This window comes from Rhinolophus sinicus, chromosome 15, assembly GCF_057876585.1.
Source record: "Rhinolophus sinicus isolate RSI-liver-muscle chromosome 15, RSI-T2T, whole genome shotgun sequence".
Lineage (NCBI taxonomy): Eukaryota > Metazoa > Chordata > Mammalia > Chiroptera > Rhinolophidae > Rhinolophus > Rhinolophus sinicus.
Genome location: NC_142515.1, coordinates 73,578,229 through 73,597,363, shown reverse-complemented (window position 1 = coordinate 73,597,363; position 19,135 = coordinate 73,578,229). Strand labels below are relative to the sequence as shown.

At 56.9% G+C, this 19,135-nt stretch overlaps 3 protein-coding genes across 5 annotated transcripts; 1 reads left to right on the top strand and 2 right to left on the bottom strand.

Annotated features, from left to right (window-relative positions):
- Positions 1-834: 834 nt before the first annotated feature.
- On the bottom strand, positions 835-4,572 carry OAZ1 (ornithine decarboxylase antizyme 1). The gene is given in 6 exon segments (XM_019743984.3): positions 835-1,404; positions 1,700-1,785; positions 2,207-2,379; positions 2,783-2,869; positions 2,871-2,928; positions 4,353-4,572. Coding segments are annotated over 6 exon segments (684 nt in total). The 5' UTR covers positions 4,499-4,572; the 3' UTR covers positions 835-1,270.
- A 4,432-nt stretch (positions 4,573-9,004) lies between these two features.
- On the top strand, positions 9,005-15,433 carry JSRP1 (junctional sarcoplasmic reticulum protein 1). Of its 3 annotated transcripts, none has more exons than XM_019743973.3 (8): positions 9,007-9,188; positions 11,561-11,664; positions 12,675-12,827; positions 13,217-13,254; positions 13,414-13,543; positions 13,888-14,058; positions 14,713-14,804; positions 14,917-15,433. In XM_019743973.3, exons 1-8 carry the CDS (start codon positions 9,184-9,186, stop codon positions 15,340-15,342), a joined length of 1,119 nt encoding a protein of 372 aa, XP_019599532.2. In that variant the 5' UTR covers positions 9,007-9,183; the 3' UTR covers positions 15,343-15,433. The 3 variants fall into 3 exon arrangements, with proteins under 3 accessions (XP_074193602.1, XP_019599532.2, XP_019599534.2); XM_019743975.3 differs by having other exon boundaries at positions 9,010-9,188; positions 14,965-15,433; XM_074337501.2 differs by lacking the exon at positions 11,561-11,664 and having other exon boundaries at positions 9,005-9,188.
- Positions 15,434-15,626: 193 nt separating this feature from the next.
- AMH (anti-Mullerian hormone) lies at positions 15,627-19,049 on the bottom strand. Its single transcript, XM_019744001.3, has 5 exons — positions 17,988-19,049; positions 17,196-17,338; positions 16,885-16,993; positions 16,648-16,807; positions 15,627-16,563 (listed from the first exon to the last, which is right to left on the bottom strand). The coding sequence occupies exons 1-5, from the start codon at positions 18,427-18,429 to the stop codon at positions 15,702-15,704; spliced, it is 1,716 nt and encodes a 571-aa protein (XP_019599560.2). The 5' UTR covers positions 18,430-19,049; the 3' UTR covers positions 15,627-15,701.
- Between the last annotated feature and the right edge of the window lie 86 nt (positions 19,050-19,135).

Here is a 19,135-nt window from a genome sequence, read left to right as displayed (position 1 = left end):
AGCAACACTGACCAGGGTCCAGTTTTATACATTTTTTTGGCCCCCCCGGGGTATATGGTGACAGATTTGACTTTGGGTGAACACATAATGCAATATACAGATGATGTATTATAGAACTGTACATTATAAACCTATATGGTTTTATTTACTGTCACCCTAACAAATTAAAAAAAAAAAATGCTCCCTTTGCAGTCTGTTTCCTACTCAAGCCCTGGATATGAAATCTGTGGGCGGTGCTCCCAGATGCTGCCAGCAGGTGGTGCTGCAGTCCGCCCATCCTGCCTCTTCAGCAAGCCCCCCCACACCCCAGCCCCCCCCCACTGCAGCACCCATTTCTGCCAAGACTGCTCCAGTCGCAGCACAGCACTGCAAGCCCCTCACCAAGAGCAACTAGGTCGTGCGGGGACCCACAGCCACTCCCACACCCCAGCTGGCAAAGTCCCAGTGGGCCCCAAAGGTGAGGCCCTTAGGGGTGGGCAAGAAGCTGGACAGCGTCTAGGATTAGCCACTGCAGGGAAGGGCACAGGAGCAGAGGAGCGGCAGGTTGCCACCCAGAGCTGCACTGAAGGTGGGCAGGTGAGGTGTAGAGGCAGCCAGGGTGTGGAGACAGCCTCACACCCATGGGGGGCTGAACCAGCCAACACATCCCACAGCAACCTGGCTGTGGCCAGAGAGACCAGGCCCTTGGCTTTCCATCGCAGGCCAGTCTTTCTCAAAAGGGGTCACTCAGGACCTTGCACAAGGCGCTGTCCCACCCCAGCCCAGGTAACCGAGGCCCTGCCCTCTGGCCCAAAGTACCAGCTGGCACATTAACACAGGCAGCCAAAGCAGGTCTTGGAGGTGTAATCACTTTTATTCAGATTTTTGAGATCAATAGGATAGATTAATAATACCTGTCTTTCCAAGTTAAGATCTAAGACTGTTTCTAAAACTTCAAATAAGAAACTCCTGCTCGAAGTACAAGGATAACCTGAATCATCTTAAACCAGCAATAAAAAAGTAAAATATAAATTTTTATTTAGAATTAAAGCAAATACTTCAGTATCACAAACACAATATTAAACTTCAAGAAATATATCGCTAATTTGGAGTGAGCGTTTATTTGCACAATTACAACATGCAGACAAACCCAGAAGAGGGGAGCAGGCCTGGCATTTTGCAGCCCCAGCCAATGGTCACACCACCCACAAAGGGTAACACACAAAGGGGCTGCGGTCTGTGATGATCTGCGGGTGGAGGTGAAGGTGAGGGGGCGCAGGCGGCTCGGTCACTACTCGTTCTCGTCAGAAGACTCTCTCTCAAACGTGTAGGCCATGAAGCAAGCATCGGGTCTCTTGGGGACAAGGGGATGCCCCGGTCTCACAATCTCAAAGCCCATGAAGCTGAACGTACGGAGCAGGGCGGCTGCAGAGCAAACTGTGTCAGAGCCAGTGGGGCCTCCAGTACCCTGGGCTGTGCCCACCCGCCCAGCGGGCCCCCTAACACAAGGCCCCAAGGAGCTTTGGCAATAATGGGAAGAGGGCAGTGTAGACTGAGGACACCCAACAGGGTGTGGCAAGACCCACGGACAGCAGGACTGAGAAACCAAGATTTGAGAACGGGACCTTGGGCTGCACCCCGGTTCTGCCACCTAGGGGGAATGGATGATGCCTTCTCCTCTCATGCCAGCAGGACTGGCTGGCAATGGGCAATCACCTACCTCTGTCATCGCGGTCCTTATGGAAACAAATGAAGACGTGGTCAGCATGTAGCTGCTCCTCAGCAAATTCGAGAAGAACTGCGAAGCTGAAGTGCCACCATCAGTGTCTGCCTGCCTGCCCCCCATGGAGGAGCCCAGCCCCGCACCTCCCACTTCTCTCCGGGGCCAGATTCACAGGGTGCACCATTCTTCCAGGTCTATAGCAGGTCTCCCCCTGGGCACTGGGGACACTGGGGCCTGTCACTCTGTGGGGGTCCTCCCCAGTACTGTGGGAGGTTAAGCAGCACCCCTGGCCCTATCCCCCACCTCGATGCCCAAAACACCCCGTCATGATAATCACAGATGTCCACAGACATGGCCCAGTGTCCCCTGGGGTGGAATCCCCTGAGAATTACTGGTGCACTGCTTCAAAAGGGAACCCCGACCCGAAAAATGAGGATAGCCAGTCTGGCTGACTCGGGCTTCCCTCCTCCCCCGGAGTGGGGACACGCCTGGGCCTGCCCTCACCTGTCCTTGCTCCCCTCAGGCAGAGCGCCACCAGGGACCTCGATGTAGAGGCAGCAGCTGCTCAGCACCGCTCTCCAGTTGATGTGTTTGGCGTCTGTAAGCCTGGTCTGGACATTGAGAATTCTCGTCTTGTGGTTAGATGTTAGTTCCTCTGTTACAGTCAGCCGATTATCCTGTGAAAGACACGGACCTTAGACACGGACACTGGGGTCTTTCCCCCTCAGCATCACAATTCGGGAAATCGGAAAAGTATGGAAATGACCAGTTACCCAGCCCCGTGCAGTGCTGCCATCTGCTGCAGGGCCTCCGACGCAGGGTCAGGGCAGGAGCCCCACGCTGAGGCACAAATGGGAGCTGGCCAAGGGCTACTTGTGGCTTGGGCAGGGCCTGGGCTGCAGCTCAGCCTGCGTGTCCCTGACCCCCAACCCCCACGCCAGGATTCTGAGAATCAATGAAGTCATGTACACAGAACAGCTGGCTCACAGTGGGTGCACAAGAAATGTCAGAGAGACAGGGGCTGGCCAGCAGGTGGACAGCCACTGGCCCTGCTGGGGAGCCCAGGGCCCCAATACTTACAGAGTAAAATAAATTAGCTGAAAGATTGTGATCCCTCTGACTATTCCCTCGCCCACCTGGGATCTTCAGGGGTGGGTGAGGGGCATCAGGAGCACCACCGAGGCCCTGGACCCAGGTTACTACAGCAGTTAAGGGAGACCCTAGAACTGGAGAAAAACGGGTTGTGGTTAGTGGCACCGGCCTTCGGCTGAAGGCCAAGGTATTCCAGACTCCATGCCCACCCAGGACTCCTCGCCTCCCCCCTCCCAATCTGCCCTAAGTCAGCTCAAAAGCTCCACCCCAGGTAGAGACAAACAGTAATTTCAATTGGACACCTCTGTTAACGAGTTAAAATCCCACTTGGTGGTCTTTTGCCCTTGAACTATCTTAAGACATATATAAAGGCTCACCAACCCAATCCTACCTCCCTGACAAACTTCACTTCCCATTTCTAACTCACACCACTTTAGCTTCCCCTTTCCCGTTTCGCTGTCCGCTGTAAAAGTCGAAGTTCTAGTGCTTTCTCAGGCGGCCAGCAACCTGTCTTTTTACATGAAGCCTCCTCTCTGACAGCCCTTCTGTTGCCGGCCCACCACTAGGCAGGGCGCGTGGCGGGGACAGGCCTGCGGAGGGGCCCCTCCCCACCGCAGGCCTCGGGGTTGCGTCATCTCGGCAGAGCAGCCCTGTGCCCCGGGGGAGATTTTCACAATCGCGCAGTCTGGAGCGCCAGCAGCCATTTGCTGCGCAGTGTAAACAAGCCCCAAAGTCGCCTCCATTTTGCACGACTCCCATCGGGGCCCCCCCAAACCGCGGCCCGCGGGAATTGCAGCTCCCGACAGCCCTGTGGAGCTAGTAAAAAGCCGGGGTAGTGGGAGGTCTAGGATACTGCCAACTACTACAACAGGCAAACCTCATCTCGGTCCCCCGCTCCTCGGAGGCGGACACGACCACGTTCAACCAAAACGTCCCTAACGGAAGGAGAGGGACGAAGGGCCGGGGGTCGTAAGTGCGCGGGGAGCCGTCGGGCCGCCACCCCGAGAAAGGTCCCAGGCGGCATCTACGTGGCGCCGCCTCGCCCCGCGCGTCCTCGGAGGCCTGGCGCACCCGGACAGACGCCCTTTGGGGCCAAAAAGGGGGATCACCAAGGGAACCACAACGGAGAGCGGGGTACGAAACCCCGCTTGGTTGAACTTTCCCACCCGCGGAGTGCTCAAGATCCCCCCGGTCAACGCTAGGAGGCCGCGCCCGCAAAATGCAGATTCATGGGACTCACGGGCCCGACTCGGCCTCGGGCCAAACCACTCCCTAAATCCGACCCCCGATCCCGCGGCCTTTCCCCAAACTCGACCACGGACCCCCGCGGGCACCCAGACCCAGCCAGGTGCCCCCGCGCCCCCCGATCGCCTGCCAGGCCCTGGACCCCGGCTCCGTCCCGCCCCCAGCTCGCCAAGAACTCGCCACCCGCGTGATTGCCGCCTCGACAAAAGAGCGGATCTCGCGTTCCCGGGACTTCCGTGGCGCCCGGAGGCCGCCCCCCGCGGCCCTGCGCAGCGGCGCTTCTGGAAGCTTCGGGCGGGGGCGGGGCGCTCACCTCTCGCTGCTGCGGCCGCCGCGGGTATGCAAGCTGAGGAGCGGCATGGTGCGGCTGGCGTGGACGGTGGCGCTGGGTTTATTCCCCTCCTTCTCTCTGGCGAAGCAGTGGCTGTTGAGGATCCGCTGCAGGGAGGATTTCACCATCCGGCCGCTGGGGTCCGAAACCAGGAAAACCTCCGCTGCGCTTCTCCGCGCCGCCGCCGCTGCTCGCCGTTCGCAAAATGGCGCCGCTACCGCCGCTCACTTTTATAGCCGCCGCGCCCAGGCCACGCCCCCCACGCCTCCGGGAACACGGCTGCGCGAGGGGGCGAGGCCGCCAGGAAACCAGGCGCGCCCGCCCCTCTCGGCGTCTGATTGGCGGACCGCGAGGGGTCGGGGCGAGACCACGCCGTGAATTGGGCGAGATGCTTAGGGGGCGGGCCACCGTGGCGCCGAGAACGCGCGCGCGCGCGCCCAACCCGCCCCCTCCGTCCGCTCCGCCCCCATCACCAGGGGCGCCGTGCTAGGTTCGTTTTCCGGGGTCTCGCGGTGGCCCAGTCTCCGCCGTGGTCCTTGTCGACCTCCCTGGGGTCCCTTCCTCCAGCAGGGGCCCCCTCCCCTGCAGCTTGTGGCGACAAGACCGTGGGTATTTGGGGGGAGGGGGGTCCTAGCGCCCTCACTCACCAATAGGTCAAAATTATATTCAGTAATAACCTCATAATGATCGGTCATAATGATGGTTTTCTGGATTCAGTCTTTCACGTCTTAAAACAACTTACAATTGAGAAAAGAGCTTTCAATGTTAAAGATATTCAAATTTTAAGATAGTTTGTCTAACATTTGGGCTTAACAAAAATTTTACTTCTTGCAGATAAACTCGGATATTTCATGTGTGAACTATCCCCAAGCAAAGATATCACTCCTGGCAGTTTAAGTTAGAAAAACATATCAGAACTAAATTTTGCACTTACCAAGTGAAAATACTGTTCCTTTCAGGTCCCACTTTGTTTCATAGTTTCACGTTTTAGGCACAAATAGAAACTTAAAATGTTACATGGAATTGAAGCAACTCCTATTTGTTTCTTTGTCTTTTTTATCTCATTTTTATTCCCAATCTACTGTGTCTATTTGGGTTAGACACACAAACTTTCCCCAAAGGGACCTTGAATGATTACAAAACGGATAGAAATTTACTCTGCACACCATGTGTCTGAAACCCTGTGTATCTCAAAATTCCCTTCCCTGTGGAATGCAGTATTTATTTACTTATACAATATTTATAAGTAATAAAAATATCTAATGCATAGTAATATACATTATTAAAGCGCAACAAAAACTGTAACAATTGCAAATATTGGACAAACCAAATAATTTTCCCAGAGGAAGACTATTAAATGGATGACATTACTTAGAATTGCAGCTCATGGTCTCAATGTGAAAACATAAAGCAGATGCATTTTTAGTTAACTTTGTAATTGTTTTCAATTTTTCCATAGAGGCACACATTTTTATTGGGAGGGCTCACTCCCACCTACCCACCCACCCATCCTAGTGTGCTTCTTAAGTGTCCTCTATATTTGTAGAATTAGTATCTTTCTTATTATTTAGGCCTTGTTTTCTTGAGGCTGGAAGAGCCTCCGGGTTTCAAAATGTGTTTTTTTCCTCTTGGTAGATCTCCAGAGGATTCTGGGCCAAGAGTCCAGAATGCAGACCTGCCAATGGCTGGCTACTGGTCACTGGGTCACACTGTGTTTGCACCTCCTAAGTGAGGCCAGAAACTGACCAAGGTCATCCCTGACACCCAGCACAGTGGATTCAAGACTGTGGCCCTTGCAGCTCACACAGAATAGGTCCAGTGGGGTGTCTCCAAGAATTCCTTCCCTGGTGGGCCAGAATCTAGGGGATGAATTTTAGGCAACACTCAGGCCCGTTCATTTGCTGGGGAACTCCCAGTAACCTCAGGTGCTAAGACTCCAAGTGAGGAGACTTCTTTCTTCCGTGGCAGCTGTGTGCTGCTTCTGGACTAAGTATGGGGTAATTTGCAATCAGCGTGTGTAGAAAGGGGATAAAAACGCAGCCTGTTGGTAAAAAACAGACTGAAACAGGTTGTAAAAGAGCAGGGGTGGAGGAGAAAAGAAGTGTGTGTAGGGTCCGGGCAGGGCATGTCCGGGCTTAGGGGTTCTGAGGGCTCCCAGAGGGAGGGAGGAGCACTACCATATCACCCTTGTGGGGATGGTGGGCTCTGGTTCCTGGACAGCTAGCTAGCCTCTGCCTGATGTCAGGGAGCTGGAAGTGACCAGATTGCAGGATGGGGAATGTTGTCCTCTGCTTTGCTCCCTGTGTGTGGTGGTGAGGGCACGCTGGGCGGGGCGGGGGCTGGGGAGTTAGGGTGAAGGAACGGAGGCACCTGCCACCCCCAACATTGTAAACTCCAAAGCCAGACCAGAATCTCCTTCCAGATTTCATCTGGCACTGAAAGGCTTACTTCCTGTTGGATCTTGGTTATGGAGCGTGCAGTGTTCAGTTGTTGAGGCAGAAAATTCCCACTCTCCACATTGGGGCCAGGTTGTTCTCTGGGGTCACTGTGGGGGAAAGTGAGGAGCATCCCTGGCCCCCACCCACTCGATGGCAGGAGCACCCCCAGTCGTGACAACCACAGATGTCCCCAGACACCACCCAGTGTCCCCCAAGTGTCACTTTCTCCTTCCTCTGCCTAATCTGGGTATGCCTACAAATGCTGATTCTAAGAGAGGCAACCTTCACGCTCAGCAGACCACCCTAGTTAAAGGCTCAGGATGGGCACAGTGGCCAAGGCAGCCTGCTCTGGCTGGGCTTGACGAGGACTGAGGGAAATCAGACAAGGGGAGGTGACTTGCTGGGAGAAGGGAGTCTGTGAGACGTGAAGGGCCCCCAGACTGCAGGGAGGGAAAGAAGACATCAAGGTGGGCTTCCTGGAGGTGGTGAGAGCTAAGCTGCTGGGAATGGACAGTGGAGAGTGTGGGAATGGCAGGTCAAAGCTGGAGGGTCCATGCTGGGTGTCCAGTATGGCGAGGTTAGGACATGGGGATAAGTGGGGGAGGCTGAGGGTCTCACTATGATTTTTTAAAAAGATTCGCAGAGTGTAGTCACCTGAATAAGAGCCCCCAAAGATGTCCACCCCTAATTCGTGAGACCTGTGGACATGCCACCTTATTTGGCAAAGGGAATTAAGTGCAGATGGGATTAAGTCAGGGCCCCCAAGATGGGGACGACCCTGGATTCCCCAGGGGGCCCAGTGTCATCACAGGGTCCTCATAAGAGGGAGGCAGGAGGCTCAGAGTCAGAGATGGAAGAGGCTGCGCTGCTGGCTGTGATGATGGAGGAGGGGCCACGAGCCAGGGACGCGGTGCCTCTAGAAGCTGGGAAATGCTAGAAACGGTTCTCCTGGGGCCTCCTGGAGGACCAGCCCTGCCCTCTCTCGGTTTAGCCCCGAGAGGCCTGAGTGGGACTCCTGACCCCAAAACTGTGAGACGATAAATGTGTTGTTTTAAGCCACTCAGTTAATGGTGATTTGTTTCAGCAGTTGCAGGAGACTCATACATGAAGTGATGGGACTATATCACTGGAAGATGACACTTGGTGCATGCATTTGACAAAAGCCATCCGACAGTGCACTTAAGACTTTACATTCCAGTCACTGTAAATTTCATGTAAACACGAAAGCCACAGACAGGTTCTGACTGATCTCTAGCACGAGGTGTGCGCTGGAGTGGTTATATGCCAGCAGCTGACCTTGAAACAAAGTTTACAAAGTAAGATGGGTAGACAGAGCCATGGACAGTCAGACGGAGGCGGCCCCGGGTGAACACAGCAGAATATCACCTATAGCAGCTCCCTCACCTTTCTGCATGTTTGAAAAATGTCAGAATATAATGTTAAAAAGTTAAAATAAAAAAAAACCTGGGCATTGTTTCACCACGTTCATTGCCATTTTCAAGCCTGGCCACTTCTCCTAACATTGTTCTCAGGAACAAAACTCTTGAGCCAAGCTGCAAGAAAAGGGGGAAGTAAACAAGGACCAACTATCATTAATTTGCGTCAAACAGCCTGCGGCAAGAACCAGGCCCAAGGAAGGCTTCCAGTTGCTGCAATTGGGCCACAAATCCACACACACATCTGTGGGGGATGATAAAGTGTCAGTAGCATTGCAACAGCGCTGTAAAAACATGCAGTTGCCAAGGACGACAGGGCTTGGCCAGAAATGAACAGTGCTTATCTCAAACTGGTGACTGTTTTTTTTGTTTTAATTACACACACACACACACACACACACACACACACACACACACACACACACATATGGTCTGACAATTAAGTTTGTGAACTTGTTGCAACAATGTGGCTAACCTTTTTTGATATCAGAGGGATTATTCATTATAAATTTGTACCAACTGGACAAATAGTTAACCAAGTTTACTATTTGGAAGTGCTGAAAAGGCTGCGTGAACAAATTAGACGACCTGAACTTTTCGCCAACAATTCATGGCTCTTGCATCACGACAATGCACCGGCTCACACAGCACTGTCTGTGAAGTAGTTTTAGCCAGTAAACAAATACTTGCATTGGAACACCCTCCCTACTCACCTGATCTGGCCCCCAATGACTTCTTTCTTTACTCGAAGATAAAGGAAATATTGAAAGGAAGACATTTTGATGACATTCAGGACATCAAGGGTAATATGACAACAGCTCTGATGGCCATTCCAGAAAAAGAGTTCCAAAACTGCTTTGAAGGGTGGACTAGGTGCTGGTGTCGGTGCATAGCTTCCCAAGAGGAGTACTTCAAAGGTGACCGTAGTGATATTCAGCAATGAGGTATATAGCGCCTTTTCTTGGATGAGTTTGCAAACTTAATTGCCAGACCTTGTGTGTGTGTGTGTGTGTGTGTGTGTGTGTACTGAGGTTCCAAAAAAATGTATACACATTTTAAGAGATGTTATGTATGCTCAAACAGTAGTGCGCCGTAATCAGAAGTGTCTGGACGCTGATGGTAACCACTTGGAGCACCTCTTGTAATTGCAGAAGTCAAACGTGACTTGTATTCATCTTTAGTTATCAGTATATATTATTACAATTAATAGTTTTTTCTTTTCTTAAAAAGTGTATACTTTTTTTGGCACCCTTTGTATGTATTTTTTTCTGTGCTCCTCGATACACATTTCAGTACTTTACTTTTGATATTTCAAATATTTTCACAAAGGTTTCATCACAGAAAAAAGAGAAAGATTCATAGCCTGAGCGTGAACGTAACTGCTCTGCCATCAATTTCCTGCCCCATGTTGCCCAGGGCTCTCTTTTTAGCAAGTTGTTGCTAAGTATAAGAGCAATGGATACTCATTGAGGGAGCTAAATAGATGTGGGTATGTTTCTTACCCGACCTTTTTTTCTGTGTATATTTCTAATATCTGTGGTTATACTCTATATGTGTATGTGTATAGCCAGGCGCACAAGGCCACCCAGTGTGTGATTCCACTTATGTGAAATGTCCAGACAGACACATCCACAGACAGGAAGTAGTTAGTGGTTGTCAGGGGCTGGGGAAGGTGGAGATTTGGGAAGTGACTGCTAAGAGAAGGGGCTTTTTTGGGGGGTGATAGAATATTCTGAAATTAGATACAGGTGATGGTGGCAAAACTGTATGAGTGTACTTAACGTGATTGAATTGTATTCTCTAAAAGACTGAATTGTATGGTGCGTGAATTGTATCTCAATAAAGCTGTTATTTTTACTTTTTATTTATTTTCCCCCCTTTCTCCGCCTCCCCCCCCACACACTCCAGTTTAAGCCGTTGTTTCTCAGTTTAGTTGTGTAGGACACAGCTCCCTGGCCCATGCTGGTGTTATGAGCCTTACGCTCTCCCCCTCCTCCCTGCTGAGGCAGTTGGTCACCAGTTGTTGATCCGCCACTCACAGCAGCTCACGGCAGCTCTCGCTGGCTGCCGACCACTCATGCTGGCTGCTGGCCATTCATGCTGGCCACTGGCCACTGGCAGCACACAGCAGCACTCAGCAGCTCTCACTCAGCAGCTCTCACCGGCCTCCAGCTGCTCACGGCAGCCCAGATCCAGGGAGAGGTGTTGTTCACAATCTTAGCTATAGAGGGCGTAGCTCACTGGCCCATGTGGGAATCGAACCAGCGACCTCCGTGGTAGGAGTGCTGCGCTCCAACCACCTGAGACACTGGGCCGGCCCAAAGCTGTTATATTTTTTTAAATATTTTTTTTTTTTTTTTTTTTTTTTTAATTGGGGAAGGGGACTTTATTGGGGAACAGTGTGTACTTCCAGGACTTTTTCCAAGTCAAGTTGTTGTCCTTTCAATCTTAGTTGTGGAGAGCTCAGCTCAGCTTCAAGTTGTTGTCCTTTCAATCTTAGTTGTGGAGGGCACAGCTCAGCTCCAGGTCCAGTTGTCGTAGCTAGTTGCAGGGGGGCCCAGCCCACCATCCCTTGGAGGGAGTTGAGGAGTCGAACCGGCAACCTTGTGGTTGAGAGCCCACTGGCCCATGTGGGAATCGAACCGGCAGCCTTTGGCGTTAGGAGCACGGAGCTCCAACCGCCTGAGCCACCGGGCCGGCCTCCCAAAGCTGTTATTTTTAAAAGATGACAAATGATTTCCCATACAGCGGGGCTGGGCTTGGTGTGACGCGTTCGGTCATCAACTAAATAAAAGTGTGCTTGTGTGAATAGGTGTCGTGACACCAAAATAGCCTACAGGTATTGAGTGGTTGTTTAGTACGGATTAATGCCTTTTAATCTTACTGCTCTCCTGGGAGAAAGTGATCCCACTTTGTAGATAAGGAAACTGAGGCTTCTGAGCTGGTGGCCTTGCCAAGGCCAGCCAGCAGAGCCTGGATTCCTGCAGTGGTCTTCCTCCAGGAAGCCCTTCCTGATGCCCCTGGACTCCATATGTCACCCTGGTTATGTGGGTGGCACACAAGCGATGCTTTGCAAAGTCTTGCTGATTGAATCCATGAGAGAAGCCAAGGAGTCCACCCTTTGTGGGTGCCCTCACCCCCAGAGCCCTTTTTTCTGAGGCTCAGAGACAGGAAGAAATGTTCCCAGGGTCACCGTGGCCAGCCTGACAGTGGCTCTGTGCTGAAGTGGGGGTGGGTAACCCCTGGCCAATGCCTGTTCCGGCTGCAGGGGGGGATGCAGCAGCTATGCCTGGCCCTCTTCCCCCTCCTACTCCAGCCACAGAGCTGATTGGCTCAGCCTGCTGCCTCCAGCCACCTGTTGCTGTCTGTCCTGGGGCCACCCTCCATCCTGTCCACAAGGCCCAGCGAAGCGGCTGTGGAGTAAGTGGGGCAGGGGAAGCCTGGACAGAGGTTGGGGTCTCCAGGGTCTGGGGAAGGCATCTCTGAGGTCCAGGGATATCCACAACTCTTGTGGCTGTCCCTGTACGTACCTAGCGGCATACAATCCCTGTCCATTGGACCCCTCCCCCACTGTCCTGCTCCAGCCCCAGGGAAGGGTCGTCTTTCTGCCCAGGGATGGCACAAACTAATGCTGGCAGTTGAGGCACTAGGGAAATTGAAAAGCAGGACTTTGGGAAGCCGACAGACTTGGGTTTGATCTCAAGCTCTGCATGACCTCTGGCCAATGCCTCTGTCCCTAGCCTCAGTTTCCTCCTCTGCTTGTGGGAGCAGACGCAGTGAGAGACAGGGACCTCAGTGTTGGATTGGGAGATGCCTAGGACCCCCTCACCCTCCCTCTGCCTGTTGAGGCCAGAATGAGGCTGGTCCTGCCTGCTGGGCTTGAGTTCCTAGATTTAGGAGGTCATGGGAGAACTGGGTGCCAGGAATGGCAGGTGAGGATGGTCTAAAGAGAGACCCTGTGGGGGCAAAGGCCGGGGAGGGGCTGTGCTGCACACTGGCCTGTCCTGCAGGCCTTGGGTACTGGATAAAAATAGTCCCTGGTCTCAGAGAACATGAGTCGACCTTGGGGCCCAGGGTTCTGGTTTGGGCTCTTTGCTCATCTCTGTGTGACTGTGGGTGGGTCCCAGCCCTTTCTGGGTTGCAGCAGCCTCCACTGTGGGTTCAGGGATGCTGGGGCCCCAGAGAGGCTGGCGATGGGCAGGAGCCCCAAGGCAGGCCTGGGGAGTCAGGAAGGGTGCCTGGGCCATGCCCTGCATGAGTCTGAATTTGCCAAGTGAAGAGTCTGCGTGCAGAAGGACATTAAAGGGCTGGGAGGAGGCAGGGGTTGGGTAATTCATGTACGCAGAGCCCCCCACTCCCCAGGTCAGGCCCAGGCACAGTGGGGCTTAGTAAATGCAAGCCGCGTCTTTCCTGTCTCCAACCCTCCACAGCCCACATCTGGACCTACTGCTTCTCAGACAGCTCCATGACAACCAGGGCCTTGGAAGAGCTGGATGGAGGCCTGGGCAACTGCCAGGCAAGTGCGGACCTCTCTGCACTGGATGACCGCTATCCAGGCCGGCCTCAGGAGAACAGGACTCGAGGTACCCGCGGGGGTACTGGCAGCATGAAACTCATGCCCCCATCCTCCCGTTGAGCCAGGTGGCTCATCTTCAGAGACCAGGACTTGGACCCCTACATTGGCTTAAACTGTACTCCTGGTTCTCACCTCTGGCCCCTTGGTGCCTCAGGGAGCCTCAGGTCTGTGAGGAGCCCAAAAAGCAGAGGGGCTTGGCCACACAGGTCAGGGTTCAGATCCCAGCCTGCCAGGGAAATACTGTGTGCCTTTGGGCAAGGCTGCTTCTGAGTCTGTCTGTTTTACAATCTATAAAGTGGGAGCAGCCAGCAGGCCCTTGCCCAGCAGAGCCCAGTGGAGGGTGGGATTGGCCTGGGAACCTCATGACCTTTAGTCTCCCTTTTTCCCCACCAACAGTGATGCCCAGCCTGGCTGACTCCAGCGGCTGGCCCCAGGTGAGTAGCTGGGGCCCTCGGGTTTCAGCCCAGAATGCCCCTGGAGTCAGGGACTTGCTGGCCAAAGGGATGGGTTTCTACAACCCATGGCAAAGGCTTGAGCTCCCTCACAGGAAAGATGGGAAGGAAACACCTGGGATGACTGATGACTCCCCACAGGATTCTCGGGAGCCTGAGGCTGAGGGCAGTCCCACAGGCGGAGTGGATGCCAGGCCCAAGAAGACAGAAAAGGGGCCTGTGGCCAAAGTGGCCCCAGGACCCAGCAAGGAGAGGCTGAAAGCAGGAGCAAGTGGGTTTGCAGGAGGCAGGGGTGAGGTGGGGGCTGGCTATGGACTGGCATGGGGAGTCAGTCCTGGGCTGGGTCTTTGGACCTGGGGGCAGGGGGAGACAGGGTGCAATGGGAGCTCCTGGCTGAGTGGTGTCCAGGTGTCACAGGCAGTAACTAAAAGGGCTGGGAGCCTCTGCTAATTCATGATTCAGCTAATTATCTTCTAGAATATTCTCCACATCCTATTGAAGCTGCCAAACTTAGTTCCCCTACTCAGGGCTGCACAGCCAGGGCAGGACTGAGCCAAGTTTAGGGTGCCGGTCTGCTCCTTGGTGCCACCCTCAGCCAAGCACTTGCTCGTGCAGCCCCCCGGAGTCCCGTGCGGAAAAAGGCACAGGCCGTGCCACCCCCGCAGCCGCCCCCACCACCCCCGGCCCTGAGCGAGGAGCTGCCCTGGGGAGACCTGTCGCTGAACAAGTGCCTGGTGCTCGCCTCATTGGTGGCGCTGCTGGGCTCAGCCTTCCAGCTATGCCACGGTGAGCCTGCACTCCCAGGGTCGGGTCTGTGCTCCCCTCCATGGACAGGCCCCTGTCACCCCCACCCCCTGCTTTGAGAGTCCCCTTCCCCCTAGCATGGACCTTGTGCAGGGTTACTCCTCCGCCCTCCTTGCCTTGTGCACCTTGTTTAGAGACCAACCATGTTATTCCAAAGTCGGGCCTGGGCCCCTCTCTGCAGGACGAGCTTTGCTTGCTTCCTCCCCCTTCCCCCACTATGGACCTTGAGGGAGCTTCCCCTCCCAGTATGGACCTTAGTGTACTTCCCTCCCCGATAAACAGCCCCCCTCCATGGACCTTGCATGCCCAGGATGGGCCGTGTGCACCCCCCATTTGGTGAGGCACTCCTTTCTCCTGCACCAGGGTGCTTCTGCAGCCCATGGAGAAACATGATCTGTTCTTTTGCAACCCGAATGAGGGAGGTTTGGGGGGAAGGAGGGGCCCCGCAGCAGGGGAGACCCGGATCTGCTTCCCAGAGCCTGGAGGGATCCAGCCCAACCTCAGCATACCCACTGGAGTGCGGCTGGCCCCTTCACCTGTCCCCAGGCAGGGAGCTCTCGCGGGAGGGGCTGGAAAGGACAGTGTGGTGGGCCTCTTGGTGAAGGCTGACATACATCACCTCTGGTCCTCTCCCAGATGCCGTGTCTGGGGAGGCCGATGCCCCTGCACCTGTCCCTGAGCCATGGGTCCTACCAAGCTCGGCCCCAAAGGAGCCAGCTCCGCTCCTGGTAAGTGTTTCTTTCAACGACCCTGGGCAGAGGGGCCCTCATTCAGGGAAGGGGCCTAGGCCAGTAGTGTAGGCCTGCGCTGATCCCACCACCCTACACACCCGCGTGGCAGCCAGCGCCCGTGGCCTTGGCGCCCCCATCCGGATCCCCTGTGCCCCAGGTGAAGGCAGGGAAGAAGACTGAGGTTCCTGGGAGCGCGGAGGCTGTAGAGAAGGATGAAGGGGAGGCCACTGGGAAGGAGCGCTCGCCCCTGGCCTACCGAGGGCCCAAGGAGAGGCAGCAGAAAGAGAGTCCACGGAAGGAGAGGCGCCGGAAGGAGAGACCACGGAAGGCTGAAAAGCCACTGGCCACTAGGGAGCCCCAGGGAACCCTACTCCGGGGATGGGAGGCACGCGAAGAAGGCCCTCGGCAGTGGGTGAGGGACTCCCGAGACTCTGAGCACAGGAAAAGGCAGACCTGGACTTCCCCACGGCGCCCTGGCGAGGAAGACCGGCCTCGGGGCCGCCAGAAGCACCGCTCTGGCAAGTGGCGGGACTGAGCTGGGTCTGGATCCTGCGCTGGAATCTTGGGACATCTTCTCGGTGGCCCCCGGTTCCAGCAAAATAAAGCGAGTACTGCGGCCCCCTGCATTGCCTGCTCCTTTGCGTCCTGACCCCAGAACCTGAATGGCGGGGATGGGAACTTCAGATGGGGGTTCAGTGGCGGATGGGAAAGGTGGGGGGAGGCAGTGGGTGCCAACGGTGATGACCGGAGTCCTGTGCGCCAAAGGACAGCTGGCGAACGACGACCCCGCCTGCCTCCAAACACTCATGGACACCCCTGCCGCGTGCTATGGTCTTTATTGGGGTTCGAATAAATATGGGCAGTGCTGGGCGCCAGTCGGGGCGCGACACAGGGTCATCGGCAGCCGCACTCGGTGGCCACCATGTTGGGCATGTGGTGCGCACTGATGCGCTCCTCCGACAGGCTGATGAGCAGCTTGCCCGCGTAGGCCGTGGGCACGCAGCAGGGCGGGCGCTCCAGGGCTGCCCCGCGGGCCTGCATCTTGAGAAGCAGCACCACGTGATTGCCATAGCGTGGGTTTCGGTCAGACTGCGGCCAGCCGCACTCACCTTGGCAGTTGTTCGCCTGATACGTCTCGGGGATGAGCACTGAGCGCTCAGCGCGCAGATCTATGCTTAGCTGGTGCAGCGCGCAAGGCCCGCCGGCGGCCCCGGTCCCCGCGCTGCGCTGCGCCCGCGCCGGCCCGTAACGCTCCCGCCCGCGCCACTCGGCGCGCAGGCCCTGAAGTGCCTTTAGCAGAAGCAGCGCACGCAGCGGGCCACTGGGGCTTCCTGGGTCCCCCGGGGACCCCGGGCAGAGTGCGAGCAGACGCGCCAGCAGCGGAGGGGCAGCGGGTGGCAGCCCTGGGAGGCCACGCAGCTCGGCGGCCGCCACCTGCAGCTCGGCGGCCACACGGCGCGTCAGTCCCGCGGCCCATGGCGAGGACATAGGTCCCTGCGGCTGCGGCGCGGGATCCACCGCGGCGGGCGGCAGCAGGAGCAGCAGGGGCTGCTCGCCATCGAGCAGGCGCTCCAGGGCCGCGGGGTCTGACAGGTTGACAAGGCTCTGCGGGAAGCCGGCTAGCGCTCCTGGGTCCACGGACAGGCGTGGAGGCGAGGCCCGGTCCGTGGGCCCCCGAAGCGCGCGCACCAGGCGCGTGAGCGTCTCGAGGAAGGGGTCGGTGCTGGGCGGTGGCTCCTTCGGCTCCAGGATCGGTCTGGAAGGCGAGGGGGGTCGGGTGTGTGCGCAAGGCGGCGCCTCCCCCACCTCCTCCGCGCTCCTGGGCCCAGCTAGCGCGTACCTGGACGATGGGAAAGGCAACCTGTCCAGCCGGCCATGCCCGGGCAGGGGCGCGGGCCCCAGGCGCGGCAGCAGGAGGAGGGCCGGGGTCATCCGCGTGAAGCAGCGGCCGTCGGCGCCGAACAGCAGCGACTGTAGCTGGGTGGTGCTCAGGAGGGCACCTGCGCGGGAGAGTGGCTGGCTCAGGGTCTGGGCCCAGGGTAGCCGCCCCAGTCCGCTCCCTCTCGATGGAGCCTACCTTCTTCGCGGTGCCGCAGGGTTAGGGCGAGCCCAGGGCTGCGCCAGGCCCCTGGGGGGTGGTCCACGGCAAGCGCCAGGTAGCGGGTGTCCCCGGACAGGCAGAGACTCTGAGGAAATTGGTGCTCTCAGCCTGGCTGGGCAGGGGGTGGTGGGAGCAGGGGTGCCCCTGCTTTGTCGGTTGCCCTTCACGGTTCCACCCTGGACACCTGGAGCCTTTCTCTTCAGTGCAGACCCTTTGAAACCCGATCCTCCTCCCCTGCCCTGGGTGAGGGTTCCTGGGGGCGGGGAAATGACCCTCCACCCTGTTACCTGGGCACTGGGCAGCCCAGCCCCTGTGACAGTGACCTCAGGGCCTGGCCCGGGGTACAGCACCAGCAACGCCAACTCCGGGGAGCTGATTTCTCCAGGTGGGGGCTCCTGGAACCTCAGCGAGGGCGCTGGCTCCCATGTAACTGCCGCCAGGACAATGGGGAAGGGGGACGCCTGAGCCACTGAGGCCGAGTCCCTCTTCCAAGTCTGTCCTGCAGGCCTGCAAGGAGCTCACCGCCACTAGGAGCCTTGGGGAGCCCGCGGGAGAGGTTGGACAGCCCGACACGAGGTGCAGGACGTTGCCGGGACAGGGGGGGTTGGGAGGACTGACAGAGTCTCTGGGTTTGGGGAACTAGGGGAAGGCCCACAAGGATCACCTGGGCAGCCCCTTTCTAGGAAGTGGATCTGAGGCCAGTGGCCCCTAGGGAACAGCCACCTCCCACCCCAGGCTGCCTAGTGTGCAGAAGGGGCATTCCTCCACTGAACCTTTAGGATTGCTGGCCCCACCCCTGGGCTCCTTCCAGATGAAGGAGGCACCTTCCCCAGCAATGCAGGAGAGATCTGGGAGCCCGGCACTGGGAACCATCAACCCCCAGATATGGCAAAGATAAGGGCACACACCCCTCCGGCCAGACCCACAGCCCAGTCAAGGGGAGCCGGGCCATTAGCAACTTCCCCAGGAGGCTGGGGAGGGCCCTTGGCTCTTATTTGGGAAAATGGTGGTCACCATGCAAACAAGTGGTGGTTGGGGACCAGAGTGGGGTTTCCCGCCCAGCCTGGGCCCCCACGTACCTTCCTCCAGGTGCAGGACCACCAGTCGCTGCCCCCTGGGCTCCCCCAGCCACTCTTGAAGCCACCGCAGAGTGCGCAGTGCAGCATGCCCATGGCTGGGGGTGCAGAGCCCAAAGGTAGCCAGGTCGCGGGGCCCCCAGTGGGCGTGCCACACAGCTTCCAGGAAGGCCCGCTCATAGCGGCTCAGGGCCCCCACCACCCGCAGTGGGGTGCTGCTGCCGTTGCTGTCCCTGCCCAGTGCCACCAGGCACAGGGGGTCCTGCGGGCTGCCTGGGGGCCAGACACCTGGGGGCGACCAGTCCCAGTCTTGGTGGAAGATGAGACCCCCGGTGCCTGCATGGGGCTCCCCAGGCAAGGCCTCCTCTCCAGGGGTCCTGGCCCTCAGCAGGGCCCCCATGGCCCACAGCACCAGGGCCAACCGAGAGAGAGGTGCAGCCCGCATCCTGGGAGCTGCAAGGGGCTGGGCTGCCCCTGCTTATATGGATCGGTGAGCCTGGTGTGTGTGTGCTGGACAACAGCCCCTATCTCCTCCTGGGATGTGACCTTGGGAGCCAGCACCCGTGTCTGCCACAACCCTGGGCCTCCTCAAAGCCCCTTCTGTTCCAGACCGCCCACCTCTATCTCCTTCCCACCAGTGATACAAAGTGTGGCCTGTGACTGATTTGTCCAACTGTCCTTGACGAGTTTTTCTCTCCAGAGTGGGAATGTAAGCAGGGAGTGACCGACCCAGATGGGCCAAACATCAGTGGAATCAGGTCTGTAGGAGAACAGAGGGGTAGAGCCCATGCGCTGGAGGACAGACCAGGCCCTGAGGGGCACCAGATGTCTGGGTGTTCAGACCACCGGGTGGGTGGGCCTGGCCAGAGAAGGGCAGTGTCTAGATCCGACTAGGGCTCGGATCTCCTGCCCATTTACCGGAGGCTCTCGGGAGCACAGACATCTTGGCCTGGAGAGCCCGAGGACAGCAAAGATCCTGTGCTTTGCTCTACCCCCGCAGGACGGCCCCGGCCCTGCTGCAAACTGGCAGCCTGTCCTCCACCCTGCCATCTCCAGGACACAGCTAACACATCAGGGCACCCACAGTCTGGTGGGCCACAAGGACTCGAAGCCTGACCTTGAGCCACCCTGCACGTGGTGGAAGGACCCCG